The 19,516-nt window shown below is 36.9% G+C and overlaps 1 protein-coding gene across 5 annotated transcripts in view; it reads right to left on the reverse strand.

Annotated features, from left to right (window-relative positions):
* Nucleotides 1-19,516, reverse strand: part of ANKRD42 (ankyrin repeat domain 42) — a 179,320-nt gene that overhangs the window by 150,511 nt on the left and 9,293 nt on the right. For all 5 annotated transcript variants that reach the window (XM_070272148.1, XM_070272150.1, NM_001433542.1 and 2 more), the window contains 6 exons: nt 16,798-16,917; nt 15,585-15,720; nt 11,302-11,502; nt 10,016-10,141; nt 5,221-5,326; nt 997-1,172 (listed from right to left, as the gene is read on the reverse strand). In XM_070272148.1, coding sequence (XP_070128249.1) covers nt 997-1,172; nt 5,221-5,326; nt 10,016-10,141; nt 11,302-11,502; nt 15,585-15,720; nt 16,798-16,917 — 865 coding nt within the window. The remainder of the gene's footprint in view (nt 1-996; nt 1,173-5,220; nt 5,327-10,015; nt 10,142-11,301; nt 11,503-15,584; nt 15,721-16,797; nt 16,918-19,516) is intronic.

Consider the following 19,516-nt stretch of genomic DNA (forward strand, 5'->3'; position numbering starts at 1 on the left):
ATGATCTGATTGGGCCCCTGCTTACCTCTCCACCTATCTGTCACCACTTCCTTGGTGATTCTACTCCAGCCACACTGATCAAGCTCAATTCCACCTCATGGCCTTTACACAGACTGCTCCCTCTGCTTGGAACGGTCTTCCAAGATCCTCATATGGCTCCTTCTCATCTTTTAGGTCTCTTCTCAAATGTCACCTTCTGATACAGGCCTCCTCTAACGGTTGTCTTATCTACTGCACCACCCTACTTTATTTTCTTTATCTATTTTCTTATTAACTATTTGTCACCCTCCCCCAACCACTCCCACCACTAGAATGTAAGTTCCTGGTGGCAGGGCGAGGACTTTGCATTTTTCACTGTTTCTCCAACATCTACAACAGTGTCTGGCACATAGTAGATAGTCATTAAATATTTGTTGCTATTATTATCTGTAAAAATCATTTGCCATGGAAATTCTTGAGATGTCTCTTTCCCTGTTTCCTATGCTCCACTTCAATATTTTTTCCTCTTGTATAACTTTTCCCTCTTTGAGAGACAGACATCATGTCTTACATTCTTTATATGGTCAATAACCTCTAGTACAAACATTTGTAGGGGGCTGGCCCCATGGCTCAGTGGTTAGGTTCACGTGTTCTGCTTCTGAGGCCCAGGGTTTCACCAGTTTGGATCCTGGGTGTGGACATGGCACTGTTCATCAAGCCATGCTAAGGCGGCACCCCACATAGCAGATCTAGAAGGACCTACGACTAGAATATACAACTAGGTTCTGTGGGGCTTTGGAGACAAGGAGAAGAAGAAAAAAGATGGGCAGCAGATGTTAGCTCAGGTGCCAATCTTAAAAAAAAAAAAAAATCTGTACTAGTTCTGATCCCCCAAAAAACAACAAAGAATTTTACTTTGTAGATAGTAACTGTCTTCAGAATAATTTCCAAAGTTGTGGTAAAAACTGGCTGTGGTATTTCTTAAAGGATAAATCATGACAGAGGTGGCACACTTACTTCTGGCATCTGTTTTATCAGACTCAGTGAGACATAAATCATCCTTGGCATCAGTGCTTCCCTCAACACCATGTCTTATAAAAAACTTCAAATCATTTTCATCAATTTCATTCTCATCATCAATATCATACTTCTGTAGGCCCTCTAATAGCTTTACTGCTGCTAAATGGGCAAACCTGTAGGAAAGAATCAATAATTAACAAGATCCACAATCCTCTTCATATTGAAACTGCAGTTTGAACTTAATTTAGGGAATTATACTCTGTCTATTATGCTACCAAGCCACCCACCAGTAAAGGAGCAAAACTGTATCTGAAGGTCAGTGACAATGCAATGTATGTGCAGCGATGTGGGAAATTCAAACAGTTCCTGGACAGTCAGGACAAGCAGTCAGGTTATAAAGACTAATTTCATAATTTTTATTGGCAAAAATCCAACTAGGGGGCTAGCCCAGTGGCACAGTGGTTAAGTTTGTACATTCTACTTCAGCAGTCCAGGTTTCACAAGTTCAGATCCCAGGACCAGACCTACACACCATTCATCAAGTCATGCTGAGGCAGCATCCCACACACAAAATAGAGGAAAACTGGCACAGACGTTAGCTCAGTGACAAGTTTCCTCACCCAAAAAAAAAAAAAAAAAGAAAGAAAAAAAAATCCAACTGGGAGAGGAGACCCAATATCAAAAGAATATTTGGGGCCCCCAAACAGAGCTGCTTAAATGAATAGAAAACCCAAAAACACCCTACTCGATTACTTGTGTTTACTACTCTTTTTTGATGGCTTAATTTAGATTGTAAAGTTGGTTCCAGTTCCAGTTTTAGGGCTTATTATAGCTACAGCCCTCTTAATCTTCATCCTTCCTCAGCCAATGCACTTGGCATGGCTTTCAAATCTAATGGAAAAATAATGACTTTTTCATCCGCATTTTCTATTTTCTTTGCTCTTTCCCACATCTCTGTGAAGCTTCCAGTAATATACTCTTGGTTTGGAGTTGTACTGATTGTGATTGCACGTAACCTGCACATTTTTTCCATAGTTTCACTAAGTGAAATGTTTAATGCTTTCTCTTAGGACATGGAGAATTACTCGCTAAACACAAAAACCTCAAATCCTATTTTTTTCCACATACTTACATAACCACACACACATGCACACATATATCCTTACCTTTCACCAGGTACTGCAAATCATTAAAAATATAGTAATAAACATATGTAGGAAGTTATAAGGTTAATAGAATTCATTGCCTCTATTACTAGGTTGTAATTTAACAGCTATCATTTACTGAGGATTTACTTTATGCCAGATTCAAGGTTATTTCTGTAACACCACACTCATACCTAGCATTTTGATGATTGAATGACAAAGAAATGTGGGCCAGAAGTTATGAATAGTTCCAGATAAACTTATAGTACTAAATCATCCATGTGATATTGCTACAAAGTTAGACAAATCAATGGACAAAATACAGAGTCCAGAAATAAGCCTACACATATATGGACAATTGACTTGGACAAAGACACAAAGGCAATACAGTGGAGAAACAACAGCCTCTTGAACAAATAGTGCTAAGACAACTGAATACAAACATGCAAAAAGAAAAGAATTGGATGCGTACCTCATACCATATACAAAAAATTAACTCAAAATGGATCATAGACCTCAATGTAAAACCTAAAACTATACAACATCTAAAATAAAACATAGAAGAAAATCTTTGTGACTTGGTATTAAACAAAGACTTCTTAGATATGATACCAAAAGCATAATCCATAAAAGAATAAATTGATACTTTTGCTCTACAAAGACATTGTTAAGAGAATGAAAAAACAAGCCACTACTGAGAGAAAAATCTTTGCAAACACAAATCTGAGAAAGAACTAGCACCCAGAATATATAAAGAGCTCTTAAAACTCAACAATAAGAAAACAACCCAATTTTAAAAAGTGGACAAAAGATCTGAACAGTCAATTCACCAAAGGAAAATATACAAATGGCAAATATGTATACGAAAAGAGGCTCAAAATCATTTTTCATTAAGAAAATGCAAATTAAAACCACAATAAGATACCACTACATATCTATCAGAATTGCTAAAATTAAAAAAAAACTGACAATATCAAATGCTGACAAAATAAAGAGCAACAGAAACTCTCATCCATTGCTGGTGGGAATGCAAATTGGTACAGTCATTTTGGAAGTCACTTCAGCAGTTTCTTAGAAAAGTTAAATATAGCCTTAGCATATGACCCAGCAATCCTACTCTTGAGTATTTACCCAAGAGAAATGAAAACTTATGTTCACACAAAAACTTATACATGAATGTTTATAGCAGCTTTATTCATAATCACCAAAAAATGGATACAATCAAAATGTCCTTCAACAGGTTAATGGATAATCAAACTGTGGAATACTATGGAATTCTACATGCAATGGACTACCACTCAGCAATAAGAAAGAAATGAACCACTAATACACATGAATGAGTCTCAAAATAATTATGCTGAGTGAAAGAAGCCAGATATATAAAAGCACATACCGTATGATTCCATTTATATAAAACTCTAGAAAATGCAAATTAATCTACAGTGACAGAAAGCAGATCAGTGTTTGCTTGGGGAAGGGGGAATGGGGAGCAGTGGTAGGGAGAGAGATTACAACAGGGCACAAAAAAACTTTTGGGATGATGGATATGTTCACTATCTTGATTGTAATGATGGTTTCACAGGTATATACATATATCAGAATTCATCAGTTTGTACTATATAAATATGTGTACATAATTTATAGTATGCATATTATACCTTGATAAAGCTGTTTTAAAAAATAAAAATGGGGCCAGCCCAGTGGCATAGTGGTTAAGTTTGCACACTCTACTTCAGCAGTCAGGGTTTCGCAAGTTCAGATCCCAGGAGAAGACCTACATGCCATTCACCAAGCCATGCTTTGGCAGCATCCCACATACAAAATAGAGGAAGAGTGACATAGATGTTAGCTCAGGGACAATCTTCCTCAAGCAAAAAGAGGAAGACTGGCAACAGATAATAGCTCAAGGACAATCTTCCTCAACAAAAAAAAATATAAAAAATAAATAAATAAAAACTAAAAAGTGGGCCTGAGTTGATAAAGATCATAGGTACACAGTACAACAACACCACACTGCAAAGCTTCAAAGAAATTCCACAGACAAAATTCTAAGGAATATGAACTCACAAACAAAAATTGCATGACAATTTAACGAACGATTAGGTCCTTGCATCCTGCCAAGCCTCAGTTGCAACTTTTAGCCCACACTCCTACTTTAAGATTCAAGCAGTTCTGAACCACATGCAGTTCCTCAAATACACAAGATGTTATCTTACAACTCTTCCTCCTTCAAGTGTCAGGGTGAATGATGTTTCCTCAAAAAAAACCAAAAGTTTTCCCTGACCTCTATATAAATTCTGTCTCCCTAAGTTTCTTTTATAACTCTCACCATCATCTGAATTAATGCTTCTCCTCTGTAACTTTCAAATAGGAAGACTTGGGCACTTTTTACTGTACCTTATACATAACATGTAATGTGATATAATGATTATAATTAATAATAATTATGCTTGCACATATGTCTCTCCACAAGACTGTAAGCTCCTTGAAGGCAAGGACAGTGTTTTTTCATCTTTGTAATCTTGATGCTAACCATAGCACTTGGAACATGGTAAGTATATAGGAAGTTGAATGAAAAAACAGCCAGAAGAACAATGGATTCCTCGAGGACCTGACTTGAATGAGCTGGAGGTGTTCAATAACAGGTGTTACATTTAATTCAAATATAAATATCAAAATCTGTTTCAAAACCCATATGACTCCTTTTGATTACTCCTTTTTTTCACACAATATTTCTCAACAGGTACTGGCATTTGTGGGAACAATTCATTGTGCACCACTGTTCTGAGCACTGTAGGAAATTTTGCACTCCTGGACCTGACCTTACTAGATATTAGTGATGGTCTCCAGTCGTTTCCAAATGTCCCTCCCCACCAGGAAAGGAGACAATACTACCTCCCAGTTGAGAATCACTGCTTTAGAGAGAAGAGCTGATATACTATCAAATGTCAATTCAGCTTGAAAATTGTCATTGCATCAGCATATAATTCCATTAAATCTTCAGAGATTCCTGAGTATAAGAGAGTATATGCGAAACTTCAAAAACAAAACAAAGGAGCAAAACAGACCGGGATACCTCTTAGCCACATCACTAGGTTTCTCTCCTGCTTTGTTGGTAATATTACTGTCTGCTCCCATTTTAATTATCCACTGCAAACACTCTATGTGGCCTTGTCCAGCAGCTGTAAAAAATAATAATAATAATCAGAAAATACACAAAAAAGTTATTGTTATTACTAACAATTTTCTGAAATTTTGGACAGTACCATTAGAGAGTAATTTCATAAGTACTGATCCTAGCAATAACCAACAAATGTAGGTTGGGCAGATGTTATTGTTCCTATTTCATTTATTCACTCATTAGACAAACAATTAATCAAATATCTACTGTGCTCGGCCCCTATACAGAAAACTTTCTATACAAATATAAAAGTTGAAGTTCAAAAGGGTTATTTAACATCAAACAGCTAGTAAGAGATTTGAAACTAGAATCTAGGTTTTTCTAATCCTCATCCAGTGCTCATCTGTCTACAGCTCCTAACCAATCTTGTATCAGACCAGAATGTGAGCACAATCCAGCCATAGGGACCCACACCGACTTCGAAAATCATTCACCATCTTATAGCTTATTCCTGTGACCCTCACAACTCAAAATTTACAGGCCCCTCGTTGATTATCTAAACTGTTTACCACATTTTCCAAAATCTTGGCCTCAAAACACATGCACTCAATGTTAATTTTCACCTCCACTACTCTGCTTATGTGTTTTCTCACCTAATGCCCATCTCTCAACTATGTGCTCCAACTCCTACCCATCCTTCTAGGTCCATCTCAAGACTTGGGGAAACTGTGGGAAAAAACCTTAGTAGACTTAAAAGATCTGAGTTTAGGTCTACTAAACCATGAGACTAGAGGACAGAACAGAACTTAACAAGTGGCCGGCACATACAGACCCTCAATAAATATCTATAGAGTTGATGTGTGAATGAATGAACGAAAAAAATGAATGAAATCTTGTCTCTGCTCTTACTAGCTATGTACCTCTGTTAAGAAACTTGATCCCTTTGGACTTAAATTTCCCCATCTTTTACAAAGATGATTTCATATTTACAAGGAGAGTACACTGCTGCTTCATAAAATTACAATAAAGATTAAGTGTGATGACAGTTTTGCACCCTTTGAGTATCATATAAACATAAGGTATTATTTCTGAATTCCCATGAAGACTTCCTCAATAATTTAACCCTCAGCAACTTCCTCTGTTCCTCAACTCCTATTCCTGAATTCCTATTGTCTGTATTTTAATAACCAAATACTTTTTACCATTAATTACATCCTAACTTGTAGAAATCTCTAGTTGTTCATAGTATAAGTATGTATCCCTTAACAGTATCTCATATCTTTTTTTAAGATTTTTCTTTTTATTTTTCCTTCTTCTCCCCAAAGCCCCCCAGTACATAGTTGCATATTTTTAGTTGTAGGTCCTTCTAGTTGTGGCATGTGGCACGCCACCTCAGCATGGCCCAATGAGCAGTGCCATTTCCGTGGCCAGGATCCGAACCGGCGAAACCCCGGGCCACCGAAGCAGAGTGCATGAATTTAACCACTCGGCCACGGGGCCGGCCCCAACAGTATTCATATCTTAACAAGATCTCATACTGTCTGCATGGTGTGGGCACATCTTGGTGCTGAATATATACATGCCTCTGTAAAATGAATCAAAGAGTAGGAACTTTGGTATGACTTTGGTACCTTAAAAAGTGAATCCACCTCCAATACTGGCAACAGAGAGGAGAGGACACAAAGCCAGATCCAACGACAAAGTGACCCCATCACTACAGCCCTAGAGCCCAGCTTACGAAAGGTCTGTAAGAACTCTCGTGTTGCCCTTCTCTACTTGACTCAGAGCCATCTGCCAAACTCAGAGTTGTCTCCTGAAGACCTGGGGTTTCTCTCTCTCCCAAGTGAATTCAAAACCAGCTAACAAAGAACACTAGGGGATTTCCCAGACCTTTAGAAATAACCCCAACTGTAGGCAAAAAGAGCAACATATTCTGACTTTAAGAGTTACAAAATCACATTTATGAATCACAGATAATGGTGAGTTTTATAAGACAGAATGAGTTTAACCCACCATTTCCATTTTATTACATAGGTAATGTTTACATGGGGTAGGCCTAAGTAATTTACCTACAATGAAATACAGTCATGCGTTGCTTAACGACAGGGATACACTCTGAGATACACATTAACATGCATCGTTAGGCGATTTCATTGTTGTGAAAACATCACAGAGTGCACTTACACAAACCTAAATGGTATACCTACTACACACCTAGGCTATATGGTACCGATCTTATGAGACCACCATTGTATATGTGGTCCATTATTGACTGAGATGTCATTATGAGGCACACGACTGTACGATAAAAGGATTTTTACCCAAGATCATTATTGTATATTGATTAGGATAGGTTGATTAATTTTATCAATGTTTTATAAGAGAACAAGATAAAACTATGCAGTGGCTAGAAATTTTTAAGAAATGATTTAAAGTAATTATGGTTTAAGAGCAAATGAATAGAGGAGAAGTCACTGGGATTTAACAATCACTAAATGACAAAGAAGAATGCCTCAATAATAGATATTGTAGCTTATTTACTGAATCAAAATTAAAATGAAAGGAAAAGAGACAGATTGACAAGTGAGGGAAAAGTGAAGTAAATTATAAGGAGACATGAACTTTTATTTACCCAATTTGGATATGATCTAAACACACAGATGTTCCCCAGGAGAAGCCTAATGTACATAAAAATGCCCCTTCCCTCAGCTGTAGCCACTTATCACCCCTCCACCACACCAGTGGATCCAGCCCTGGCCCCAGAGTCCTTACTGGACAGACTGAAGAGAAGCGGCAAAGGACAAACGCTTCTGGTTCCTCCTCACTTTCACTCTCCCACCTTCTCACAATACCTGCATCCCAAACACTCTGTTGTAATACATCAGTCTCTCCAGAATCTTCTTCCAGATTCCTGATTCCATCTCAGTCAAGTGGTGAAGAAATACTGAGAAAGGCTGAAAACCAGCCATCAATGAAACTTAATTTATCATTCTCCCAAAGATGCACTCTAAGCACCATGAGTGAATCTCTCTTTCGCTACCATGTCTAAATGACACTACACATACACTTTAGCAATAAAAACTGGTTGTATCTAGGATACGAAACGGGGCTTTGCTCCAGGGCACCAAATTTTTTAGAAAAATACTTTATGCACATTTAAAGTCTCCTCCCCATTCACAAATACCATGGTGAAGAGCTTAACCCCTAAACAGCCAGCAGAGAGAGAGAGAGAGCAAGATTCTCCAAGTTTAGGGTAGAGAGTTTACCAATGTGGTGACCTCTCTATGTATAGGAAAAACCTCTTCTTCCCACTCCACTCACATTTTCTCACTTATAAAACTGTTGGCACACCACATGGCACTTAGATTCTATACTTGAGATACATTATGAATTAAACTAATAATTAAGCTAAGAACCTAACCAACAGGAAGATAATCTGTGATTGGGACTGCCAAAAGTTATTTATGAAATCAAGTCCAATTCAAACATACGACCATATTAACAAACCTCCTGTCTTTTCATTCTAAGACTTTTACAAGAATTAGCTGCCATCAGATTATGAAGAAACTTATAATATAATAAATGAAGCAGAATGGAAATTTCAGGTGCAGTACATTAAAGAGTTGGCTTTTGATTTTATAACCAAAAGGAAGACTGGCAAGAATAAATCCTAGAGTATATAGTCCCAAACCTAAACTGAAAATTTGACAATGTCTAATTAAAAAACAAAAAAATTGATCAATATTTTAGAATTCCACCTAGAAAGAAGAACAGTACAGAGAAAAGTGGTAGACATCTTGAAAATGTGCTCAAATCTAATGTTCACTGATATTTCTATGGAAGTAGAAACATTTTTTGCAGGGGCTGGCCCCGTGGCCAAGTGGTTAAGTTCAAGTGTTCCGCTGCAGGCGGCCCAGTGTTTCATTGGTTCGAATCCTGGGTGCGGTCATCAAACCACACTGAGGCAGCGTCCCACATGCTACAAATAGAAGGACCCACAACGAAGAATATACAACTATGTACCAGGGGGCTTTGGGGAGAAAAAGGAAAAAAGAAAGAAAAAAAATCTTTAAAAAAAAAACATTTTTTGCAGTTAAAAGGTCTAAAGAAGGAAATTCTGCTATACTTTTTTCAAGAGATATGGTTCCTGTTTTAGCATGAATTAATAGGTAATTTTTAGTCCAAAGAAAATGTTAGTCCTAAGAAACTTCTCTAGCACTGAATTTCACATCTTAACTAACACGAAAATGTCACAAGAAAATTTCTATTGGAATTACCTTCAAATGTGATAGTGTGTGAATGCCTGTCATCATAAAAGTAATATCACACTTGAATTAAAAATTAACCATTCTTGGGGCCGGCCCAGTGGCGCAGCGGTTAAGTGCGCACTTTCCACTTCGGCGGCCCTGGGTTCACCGGTGGGGACCCTGGGTGCAGACATGGCACCACTTGTCAAGCCATGCTGTGGCAGGCGTCCCACATATAAAGTAGAGGAAGATGGGCATGGATGTTAGCTCAGGGCCAGTCTTCCTCAGAAGAGGATTGGCAGCAGTTGGCTCAGGGCTAATCTCCGCCCCCCCCCCAAAAAAATTAAGCATTCTGTCTACTATACAAGGTAGACTGATACGTAGTAGGGTATCAGGAAAAGTTTTACATTTTCGTGTGTTTCCGATGGATACTTATTTTAAGAGATAAGTAACTCAACAACAATTGTGTTAGAACTGAAAATGAAACAGGAATCATAACTTACCTTTATGCAAAAGAGTTGATCCATTATTATCACGTTCATTAATATTAATTACTCCATCTTCTATTAATTTCTTAAGCATTTCCAAATCACCCTTAAAGGCAGCCACATGACCTGGAAATGCTAAAGCTATGAATAAAAAATTCAGCATTTCAGTAAACACATGAGTTCATTCTTTTTCCCTGCCTTAAACAGTCACACATTTCAGGTTCCAATATTAACTTAAGTATGAGAATGTTATATTGGAATTCGTTCAGTTGATGCAATGACAAGTAATAAAAAGAGAATCATAAAATAAGATTATTATTAATTGTGCAGGCTTTCCACCACTCAGGACCTCAAACATGCCAGGAGAAGTACTGTACCAGAACTATTCTTAGCCATATTCCCCTTTTCCTTCATGTCACCACAAAAGGCAAGGAGATGGCCATTTTCAACCCTTTATATAAAGACACACTTAGTGTTAAGTACTGCATTTACAGACCACTCTCTCTATTTTCAAGAAAGTAAAGAAAGTAAAATAAACTGGAAGCAGATAAAGTATATGTGTGTATGTATACATATACAAATACACATACATGTGTGAATGTACCTGACCTAGTGCCTAGCACATAGTAGATACTTGATAAAATGTTTTTAACAATAATAACTACATATACTGAGCCCCTACTGAATATCAGGCACAACAGTAAGCATTTGTAAGGATTGCCTCATTTAATCCTCTTAACAACTCTGAGATGCAGCTACTCTCATTTTTCACATGGAAAGAAAACAACTCAGAACAGCCCAAGATTATTTTAAAAAGAACAAAGTTGGAGACTTACACCACCTGATTCTAAGTCTTACTATAAAGCTACAGCAATCAAGACAGCGTAGTATTGTCAAATAAACAGATATATCAATAAGACAGAATGCAGAGGCCAGAAATACACCCATACATATACAGGCAACTGATTTTTGACAAAGCTGCCAAGGTATTCCAATGGGGAAAAGGAAGTCTTTCCAAAAAAAATGGTGCTAGGACAAGCAGCTATAAATAAAAAAACAAAAAATTTTTAAAACAACACTTTATTTCACTCAGTATCTAAAATTTAACTTGATGGAGATCAAAGATCTGAATTAAAAAGCTAAAACTGCCTAAAATATTGAATAAAGAAACGAATCTGGGTGAATGTGTGGACAATGATATATAACATATTTTAATATAACATTTGCCTTAAAATCTCTCTCTTTCCTTTTCCATTTATTCCGCTTATCAAATGCTAAAATATTTCAGGCTTATTACTTACTTTCCTGATCTTTTGGATCATTTCCTTCATACTCAGCCCCTTGGATAAACTGTAAAATGTTCTGCTTAAAGAACCTCTGGGCCAGGTCCGACACATTTTCTCCATTATCATTGAAGGCTTTTAAAGCTTGTGTTGCACTGCTCATTCTACTGAGTAGGAATTTAAAACAGTGAAGGTGGCCTTCCATGGCTGCTAAGTGAACTAAAAGTGAGAGAGAAAAAAGTTTATTTTTTAAATTAACAATAAAATATCTGGGGAAAAAAGTAACACATTGGCTCTAATCCTCATAGGGAGAGGACCATCCCGGCCCTACCTAACAGGGACTTACTCTGAGCAAACAGAACAGACCTTTTCTCCGCCTACATCTCCCTATGTGTCAGCCTTCTGCCATGCCAAAGCAACAGACAAAATGTTTGCACGGTTACACTTACTGTGAGTACAGAGAGGCTACATGAGGGTCACCAAAGAGCAGGCCCCAGAAAATCTTCTGGAAAGTGAAACCCCAATTTGCAGTTTATAAGTACATGAGAAATGCTCACTATGTAAGATAGAGAGATGACAGATAAGATAAATTTATCTCAATATTTTGAAAAAAAGTAGAATAAACTAAAATAGTCACTATGCAAATATGAATGTTATTTTTATCACTATGTATTTTGTCACTTTTCCATAAACACTTATTATTTTTATTATAAACAAGAACACTGGATCAAAACTACAGACTAAGCAGACACACTACCTCACTATTTCTACTCTAAATCCTTGAAAATAATAGAAAAGGTATTTTTTTAAAAAAGCCATAAAGGACAAGAAAAACAAACAAGAACATCATGAACGACAAGAAATGTTAAGGAATCCCTGAAAGAAAATATATTGAATCAGACTGAAGGAGAACCACAACCCAAAATCTGCAAAACACAGGAATGGTTCTGGGGTATTACAAGCTAAGAGATAATGATTACAAAGAATAAGAGAGCCTTTACACTTTTTGAGAAGTGACTGGGAAATAGCCCGATCAATACACAAATCTTGACTCTAGAGAAGTAGGGCAGTACCCAAGTGGCCAGTATAGCCCAGGAGAAACAAGAAGTCACAATGCCAAAAGATAAGTGGCTGGCACATGCCACTCCACATTTTCTCAGCTGAACTTCCCACTAAAAAACTCCCCCTGGGGCCAGCCCCGGTCGCCTAGTGGTTAAGTTCGGCATGCTCCACTTCAGCAGCCAGGTGTGGACCTACAACACTCATCTGTCAGTGGCCATGCTTTGGCAATGGCTCACATACAAAAAGAGGAGGATTGGCAACAGATGTTAGTTCAGGGCCAAGGTTCCTCAACAAAAAAAAAAAAACAAAAAACACTCCCCCTGAAACTTCAAGACTCTTCTAACTCCTCACTCATCATGTACACATCTTATAGGCATTTCTAACTTAACCTGTCAAAAAAGTAAACTCCTTATCCTTCTCGCACGCATTTTCCTTATGTAGTCTTTCCCATTCTCACTTAATGGAAACTCTCTCCTTTCCATGTAGTTCAGGCCAAAAATACTGGAGACATCCTTGACTTCCCTTTCTGTCACTCTCCACATCTAATCAATCGGCAAATCTTATTGGTTCTATCTCTAAAATATACACAGACCCCAATTTCTTCTCACTATCTTTGCTGTCTCTACTCTGGTCCAACCCAATTGTAGCCTAAATTATTGCATCAGGCTCCTAATTGCTCTATTTCTGCCCTTGCCTCTTCTACAGCCTCACTGCAATCTGTTACAAAAATAATAGCCAAAATGATGTTTTTAAATATAGTCAGATCATGTCACTCCTGTGCTCAAAATCCTCCAATGGCTCCTGTTACCTCACTGTTCTCATCATCTATTACTCACCCCCTCACTTCTGTTCCAACCACACTGACTTGCTGTTACTCAAACACACCAGGTACACCCCTGCCTCAGGAGGTTTGTCCTTGCTCTTCCTAAAATGTTCTTCCCCCAGGTTATCCATAAGACTTGCTCCCTCAACTCCTTCAGGTCTTTACCCAGTTGTCACCTGACCTAACCCCAAGGCTTCCCTGACCGACCTATTTTAAACTTCATCCTCTCTAACACTCTAATCCCCTTTCCTATTTTCTCCAAACACATATCGCTATTTAATATATATTTTGCTCATTCATCTGATTATTGTCTGTCTCCCTGCTCACCACCACAGGAAGGCAGAAATTTTTGTCTGTTTTATTTGCTGTGACATCCCCAGCACCTAGAAGAGGGATTGACACATAGTAGATGTTCAATAAATAAATGGTGAATAAATAATTTTTTAAGAGAGAGGTTTGAACACAAGCAGTCTAATCCTGAGGTTCTATTCTTAACCTCTACATTATACTATTAAAAAACATATTTCACATGGTTATAAAAATAATTATATATGTTTACAGAAATAAAAGTTGGATTTTTTTTAACGAGCAGGTAATGAGATTCACAAAAATTATCAGACTTATTTAATAAAGAACTAAATAGAAATGAAATTGCCCCCTACCTTGTATTACAGAAAAGTCAGTTCCAGGTGGGTTGGAGATCTAAATGTGAAAGTAAAATAATAAAATTTCTAGAAGATAATATAAAAGGATGTCTTCATGACCAGAGAGTAGGGAAAGATTTTTTTTAACAGGATTCAGAAAGCAATAACCATAAAGGAAGAGCTTATTTAACTGGACTACATTAAAATTAAAACTTCCATTCTTCAAAAGATATCTTAAAAAGAATGAAAAGGCAAGCCATTGAATGGAAAAGATATTTAAATAGAAAAGATATTTGCAACACATGTAAGTGACAAAGAGCTTGCATCTAAAACATATACAGAAATCTTACAATTCAATCTAAAAAAAGACAACTCAAAAAGTAGGCAAAAGATTTGAACTGGTACTGCACAAAGAAAATAACCAAATGACCATTAAACATACTAAATGGTGTTCTGACACCTTTAGCCATCATGGAAAATATAAATTAAAACCACAACGAGATATTACTATACATCCAAAAGAATGAATAAAACTAAACTAATAATATCAAGTGTTAATGAGAAAGTGGCGCAACTGAAAGTCTTAAGCACTGCTTGTGGGTGTATAAATTGGTAACAACCATTTGGAAAATCAAAAGAAGCCAGACACAAAAGAATACCAGTGTATTATTTTATTCTATAGAGGTCAGAAAGAGAAAAATACTAATTTTTATGTTAAAAGTCAAAGTAGTGATTAACTTTGGAGGTTGGTAGTAACCAGAAAGAGGACATGAAGGAGACTATTCTATTTCCTAATCTGGCTAATGGTTACAGAGAAATATTCATCTGCAAAAATTAAATGAGCTGTGCATTTGAATTGGGCACTTTTCTGTATGCATGTTATACTTCCATTTAAAAACTTAAAAAAAAAAAAAAAGAATGAGAGCACAATAGTCATTTCCAGAAAGACAAAAATTGAGAGAGTTCATACCAACAGACCTTCACTAAATGAACACTAAAGGATGTACTTCAGAAAGAAGCAAAAACGATCCCAGATAGTAGTGTAAAGGGATGGAAGATGAGGCCAGGGAGGCAGGCAAGAGCCAAATTATGAAGGCCCAGCATGCCGAGCTACAGAATCAGAGTTCCACATCGATCCAGGGAGTTTTTAAGCACCAAAGTGATTTGATCAAACCTGTTCATATCATTCTACCTGGACTTCCCCTTTGTTTGTTTGCTGCTTATGATTCCTTTAAAACATAATTCAAGTATTATTTTCAGTAACCCTCATCCCAATCTCACTGTGATCTATCCCTCTTCTGAGCTTCTATAGCACCTCTTAGAAGAAGACAGGATGTTTAGAGGACAGGTTTCAACTGGCTAGTTGATTGCAGACTAGACAACTGCAGTTAAAAAACTAACTCAAATACACTAGTGTCCAATATTTATACTATTTTTTTTTAAAAAGTAGTCTATCACACAGAGATACATAAAGTTAAAAAATAACAACACTAGACAGTAGATGAAGGAAACAGCTGGTAGGAAGAGTAAATTCAAGTTTAATCTTCTCAATTTCTCTTTTGCTCATATGGTTCTAGAAAAAAAAATCAATCACACGACAAGTACATAACATAGGCTTAACATAAGATTAAAAAACGTTCCCGTCAACATATTTACTACTTTAGTGTTGTGAGGGGACTATTGGACTGATGACAGTTTAAATTTCTTAAACGTAATCAAACATTTTAAAAGTTTACATTAATGAAAAACAAAATATTTGCTTTTGTGAATACCTGGAAGGTTTCCATTGTAGTCCACATCTTCTATACCACATCCCCATTTAACTAGAAGTTGCAAACAGCCAAGCCGCCCATGAAAAGCTGCATAATGTACGGGTTTCCATTCTCGCTTATCAGTCACACTGGGATCCTAGAGGTAACATTCACAAAGACACAGTTTCTTTCCATTTTGTAGGGGAAACACTAAGTCTCCCAGCTTAATTTTGCAAATGAGAATTGGATGCTGTTCTTTTTTTTTTTTTGAGGAAGACTAGCCCTGAGCTAACATCTGCCAATCCTCCTCTTTTTGCTGAGGAAGACTGGCCCTGAGCTAACATCTGTGCCCATCTTCCTCCATTTTATGTGTGGGACGCCTACCACAGCATGGCTTGCCAAACAGTGCCATGGCCGCACCCAGGATCCGAACTGGCGAACCCTGGGCCGCTGAAGTGGAATGTGCGCACTTAACCGCTGCGCCACACTGGTTTGAACATACAAGCTAATAAGATATGAATGAAGTTTAATAAAACAGTCTTTTTTAAAAGAACACAAACCAGTCACATAAAAATAGCATTTAGAAAGGAACTTAACTAGTTATTTTACTGGTCACAGGTTTCTGATCAACAAAATGAAAGAGATGGAATTCAAATGATCAAACTATATCCTTGAAAGCATAAATGAAGAGTTAATGAAAAAACATTTAATAGGCTTTTGTACCTTTTCTCTAATTATAGAAACACCAACTCTCAAAATGATGTCTTCAATAGAGGTAGTTCTTTTAAGAAGTTATTTTTTACAACTACTGGGTAATATTAAAAATAAATATCACAATAAATGAAATTTCTGGATATATAAATCTCTTTCTAAATTAGTGCATGAAATAGGAATCACAAAAGAAAGACACAGGTAAACACACAGAAATTCAGAAAGATTTACAATAGCTGGTTAAGATGTGTCTGGAAGATTCAGAATCTTCCCAGTTAAACTCTGAACGGATGTGAAGAACCCACAGCCTCTGAAATACTTTGTACTAATAAACTGCTTTTTTTGAAGATTTATCTAAATTATTGCTCCCATGTTTAAAGACGGAAAAGTGAAAGAGAGAAATCAAATTACTTCCTCAAAGTCATAGAAGGCATTTTAAAAGTCAGGAAGAGATAACCAGACTACCAAATGCTATTCCATCTACATGATCACACATTCTCACATATTAACAGGAATCTCTCACCACTCCACTTTGGAGCATTATTTGTAAAGTGAAAGAATGTCCGTGTGTTGCAGCAAGGTGCAAAGGGGTGCATCCCCGATCATCTTGAGCTGCCAGATTTGCTCCATTGATTATAAGAGCCTAAAAGGAGAGAAATAAGAATAATTTACATGAATGCAGACACAGATTATTGGAAGGCAAGTAATTTATTAACCTATCGCTAAATTATTATATATGTTCTTACATATGTGCCACAGGCAAAGGGTGAGAAATTCTTAGCTAATCCTAAGAAAATGCTTGAAGTCTTTTTCACATTGCCTAGGAGACACTTATAATACCTGATTTCACATTCTGATTTGAGCATGTCCATATGATTTACAAGACAGTTTTCATGAGCATTAATTAGTAACTACTAAGTTAAATACTTTAGTGCTAAGCTAATAAAACTGAAATTTAAACTTCCACTATTTCAAAAGCAGAATCTTCTATTAACTGGATTTTGAATACAATAAAAGGATTTCATTATTAAAGTAACTAGTTCTAAGTTCCAAATCAGACTTCTCACTGCATCTGAGGAGATTCCACCTGAATTTATAATTGGCCCGGTTTCTCTAAATGGGTTATATCATATACACAGATACATAAAATACATAAAATAATTAATATACAGAGTAATTAGTTTAAAGGAATTATTAGTTAATATTTTCAGTTTTTTCTCCCTCAGTCTTTTTTCTTTTTTAACCAGCCTACATTTGCCAGTATCTCATCAAAAGTTTCACTCAGTCATAAGCCCAACAAGAGTTTTAGGAAAAATAGTCATGATTTGTCTGACTCCCATTAACAAACCAGTCAGTAATGATCACAATTGAGTACTGTGATATATTGAGTGCTTACTGTGTTTTAAAAGTCACTACAAAGAATATGAAGACATATCAACTTAGGAAATTAGAACAGATGTAGAGACAAAGATAATCAACTGTGCAAAGCAGTCCTTGATAAGCAAACTACACAGTACAGTACCCAAAAACACCTCAACAGCTCAGAGAAGGAAGAGATCACTCTGACGAAGAGAAGGACACTCAAGGCAAAGGGAATGGTTTGAACTAACACCTGAAGGAAGGAAAGCATCAAGTAAAGTTCATTTGACCCTGACGTCCCCTAAAGTTACTATAGTATTTTCTCCTTCCTTTCCACTGCTTACTTCTCAGTGCCTCAATTTCAAATCCACCTGCAAACTGGGTGCCATTCCTACCACTGTACAGAAATACAGCCAAACTCACCCTACAGTGAGCTCTCAAGTTCAATGGCATTTCCTTAAGCTTATTCCCCTTAGTGTTATCCTGTAGCTGATACCCGGCCTAACTTCTTAAACCTCTCCCTTCATTTGCACAGCCCTAACAGACCCTGGCTCTCCCATCTCTCTGACTTCCTCCTCTGAATTCTTTACTCATTTCTCTGCTTCTTCCCATGCGTACTAGCAACAGCTTCAACCTTCAATCCTCCATACTCTACACTCTTTTCTATACTTTATTACTCCTGAAATTTTTGTCTTCAGCCCCCTTTTCAACTGCCTGGGCTTTCTGCACCTGAATGATCTATAGGCACCTTACACTCAAAATACGCCACACTGAACCCAGTATCTTTCCTCCCAAATCTCTCCTGCCTTTCAGATTCCCCTATCTACACTGTCATAATTATGTCATTCTGACCGGAAACTTTAAATTCTCACTATAGTCTGTCAATGCCGCCTTCTCAAGATGTCTTAAATCATCTCCTTTCTTTCCCACTGCCAACACCTACTTTCACCCTCTAGGGTTAGTGATTACACCAAAAGTCTTCAACTGATCTTCTTGCCTCCACACTCTCTCTTCATCCTAGGTAATCCTGGATACATCTCGTTAGAATAATTTCCTGAAATACTGCTTTCATTACCTCATTCTCCTGTTAATGTCCATGTGTATGTATATACATATATAAATATATAAATGTAGTACATGTATAAAAACTCTCTTTCCTAGCAAATGAATCCAAAATCTTTATTCTACTTCTAAAATATTTTACAAATCTAGATTATCCAAACTTAAGTTTGTAATAGGCCACACAACAAACTATCTACACTCAGTCAAACTCATATAATAGTACATTCCCCGAACACGGCTCATTTTCCTAACTTGGACTTCACACAGGATCACAGCACAGAGGTTAACAGGACAGGTCTAGGTTCAAATCCTGCCTTTGTCACTTACTTAGGCAAGTACTTAACTTTCTGAATCTGTTTCCTAATCTATAAAAAGAGGAACTCAAAAGATTGTTACATTAAATGAGGTGATGCATGGCAGACTGTGACTGACACATAAAAAATGTCCAATAAATGATAATCATTATTTTTATTTCTTCCTGACATAGTCCCTACCTACAATGCTTCTTCACCTCTTACCTCTTTGAAATAATCCCACTCTTTTAGGCTTGGCTGAAGTTTTATTTCCTCCATTTATGATCCCTCTATCTCCTCCTAAGTTCTACAATTCTTCTCATCTATACTTTTCATTAGAACCCTAATCACAGACTGTGCTTCGTATTGTTTTATAACTCACTGAGCAAAGCTCCTATGACTCCAAACAGAATCTCAGACTTCTTGCAGGCAGGGACTGTTTGCTTATACAATTTTGTATTCATCCAAATTCCAGTCTATTTCAATATGCTGATTAAATCTAGTTGCTCTAATAAACTAGATCCTGCC

Source organism: Equus caballus, chromosome 7 (genome assembly GCF_041296265.1).
Source record: "Equus caballus isolate H_3958 breed thoroughbred chromosome 7, TB-T2T, whole genome shotgun sequence".
NCBI lineage: Eukaryota > Metazoa > Chordata > Mammalia > Perissodactyla > Equidae > Equus > Equus caballus.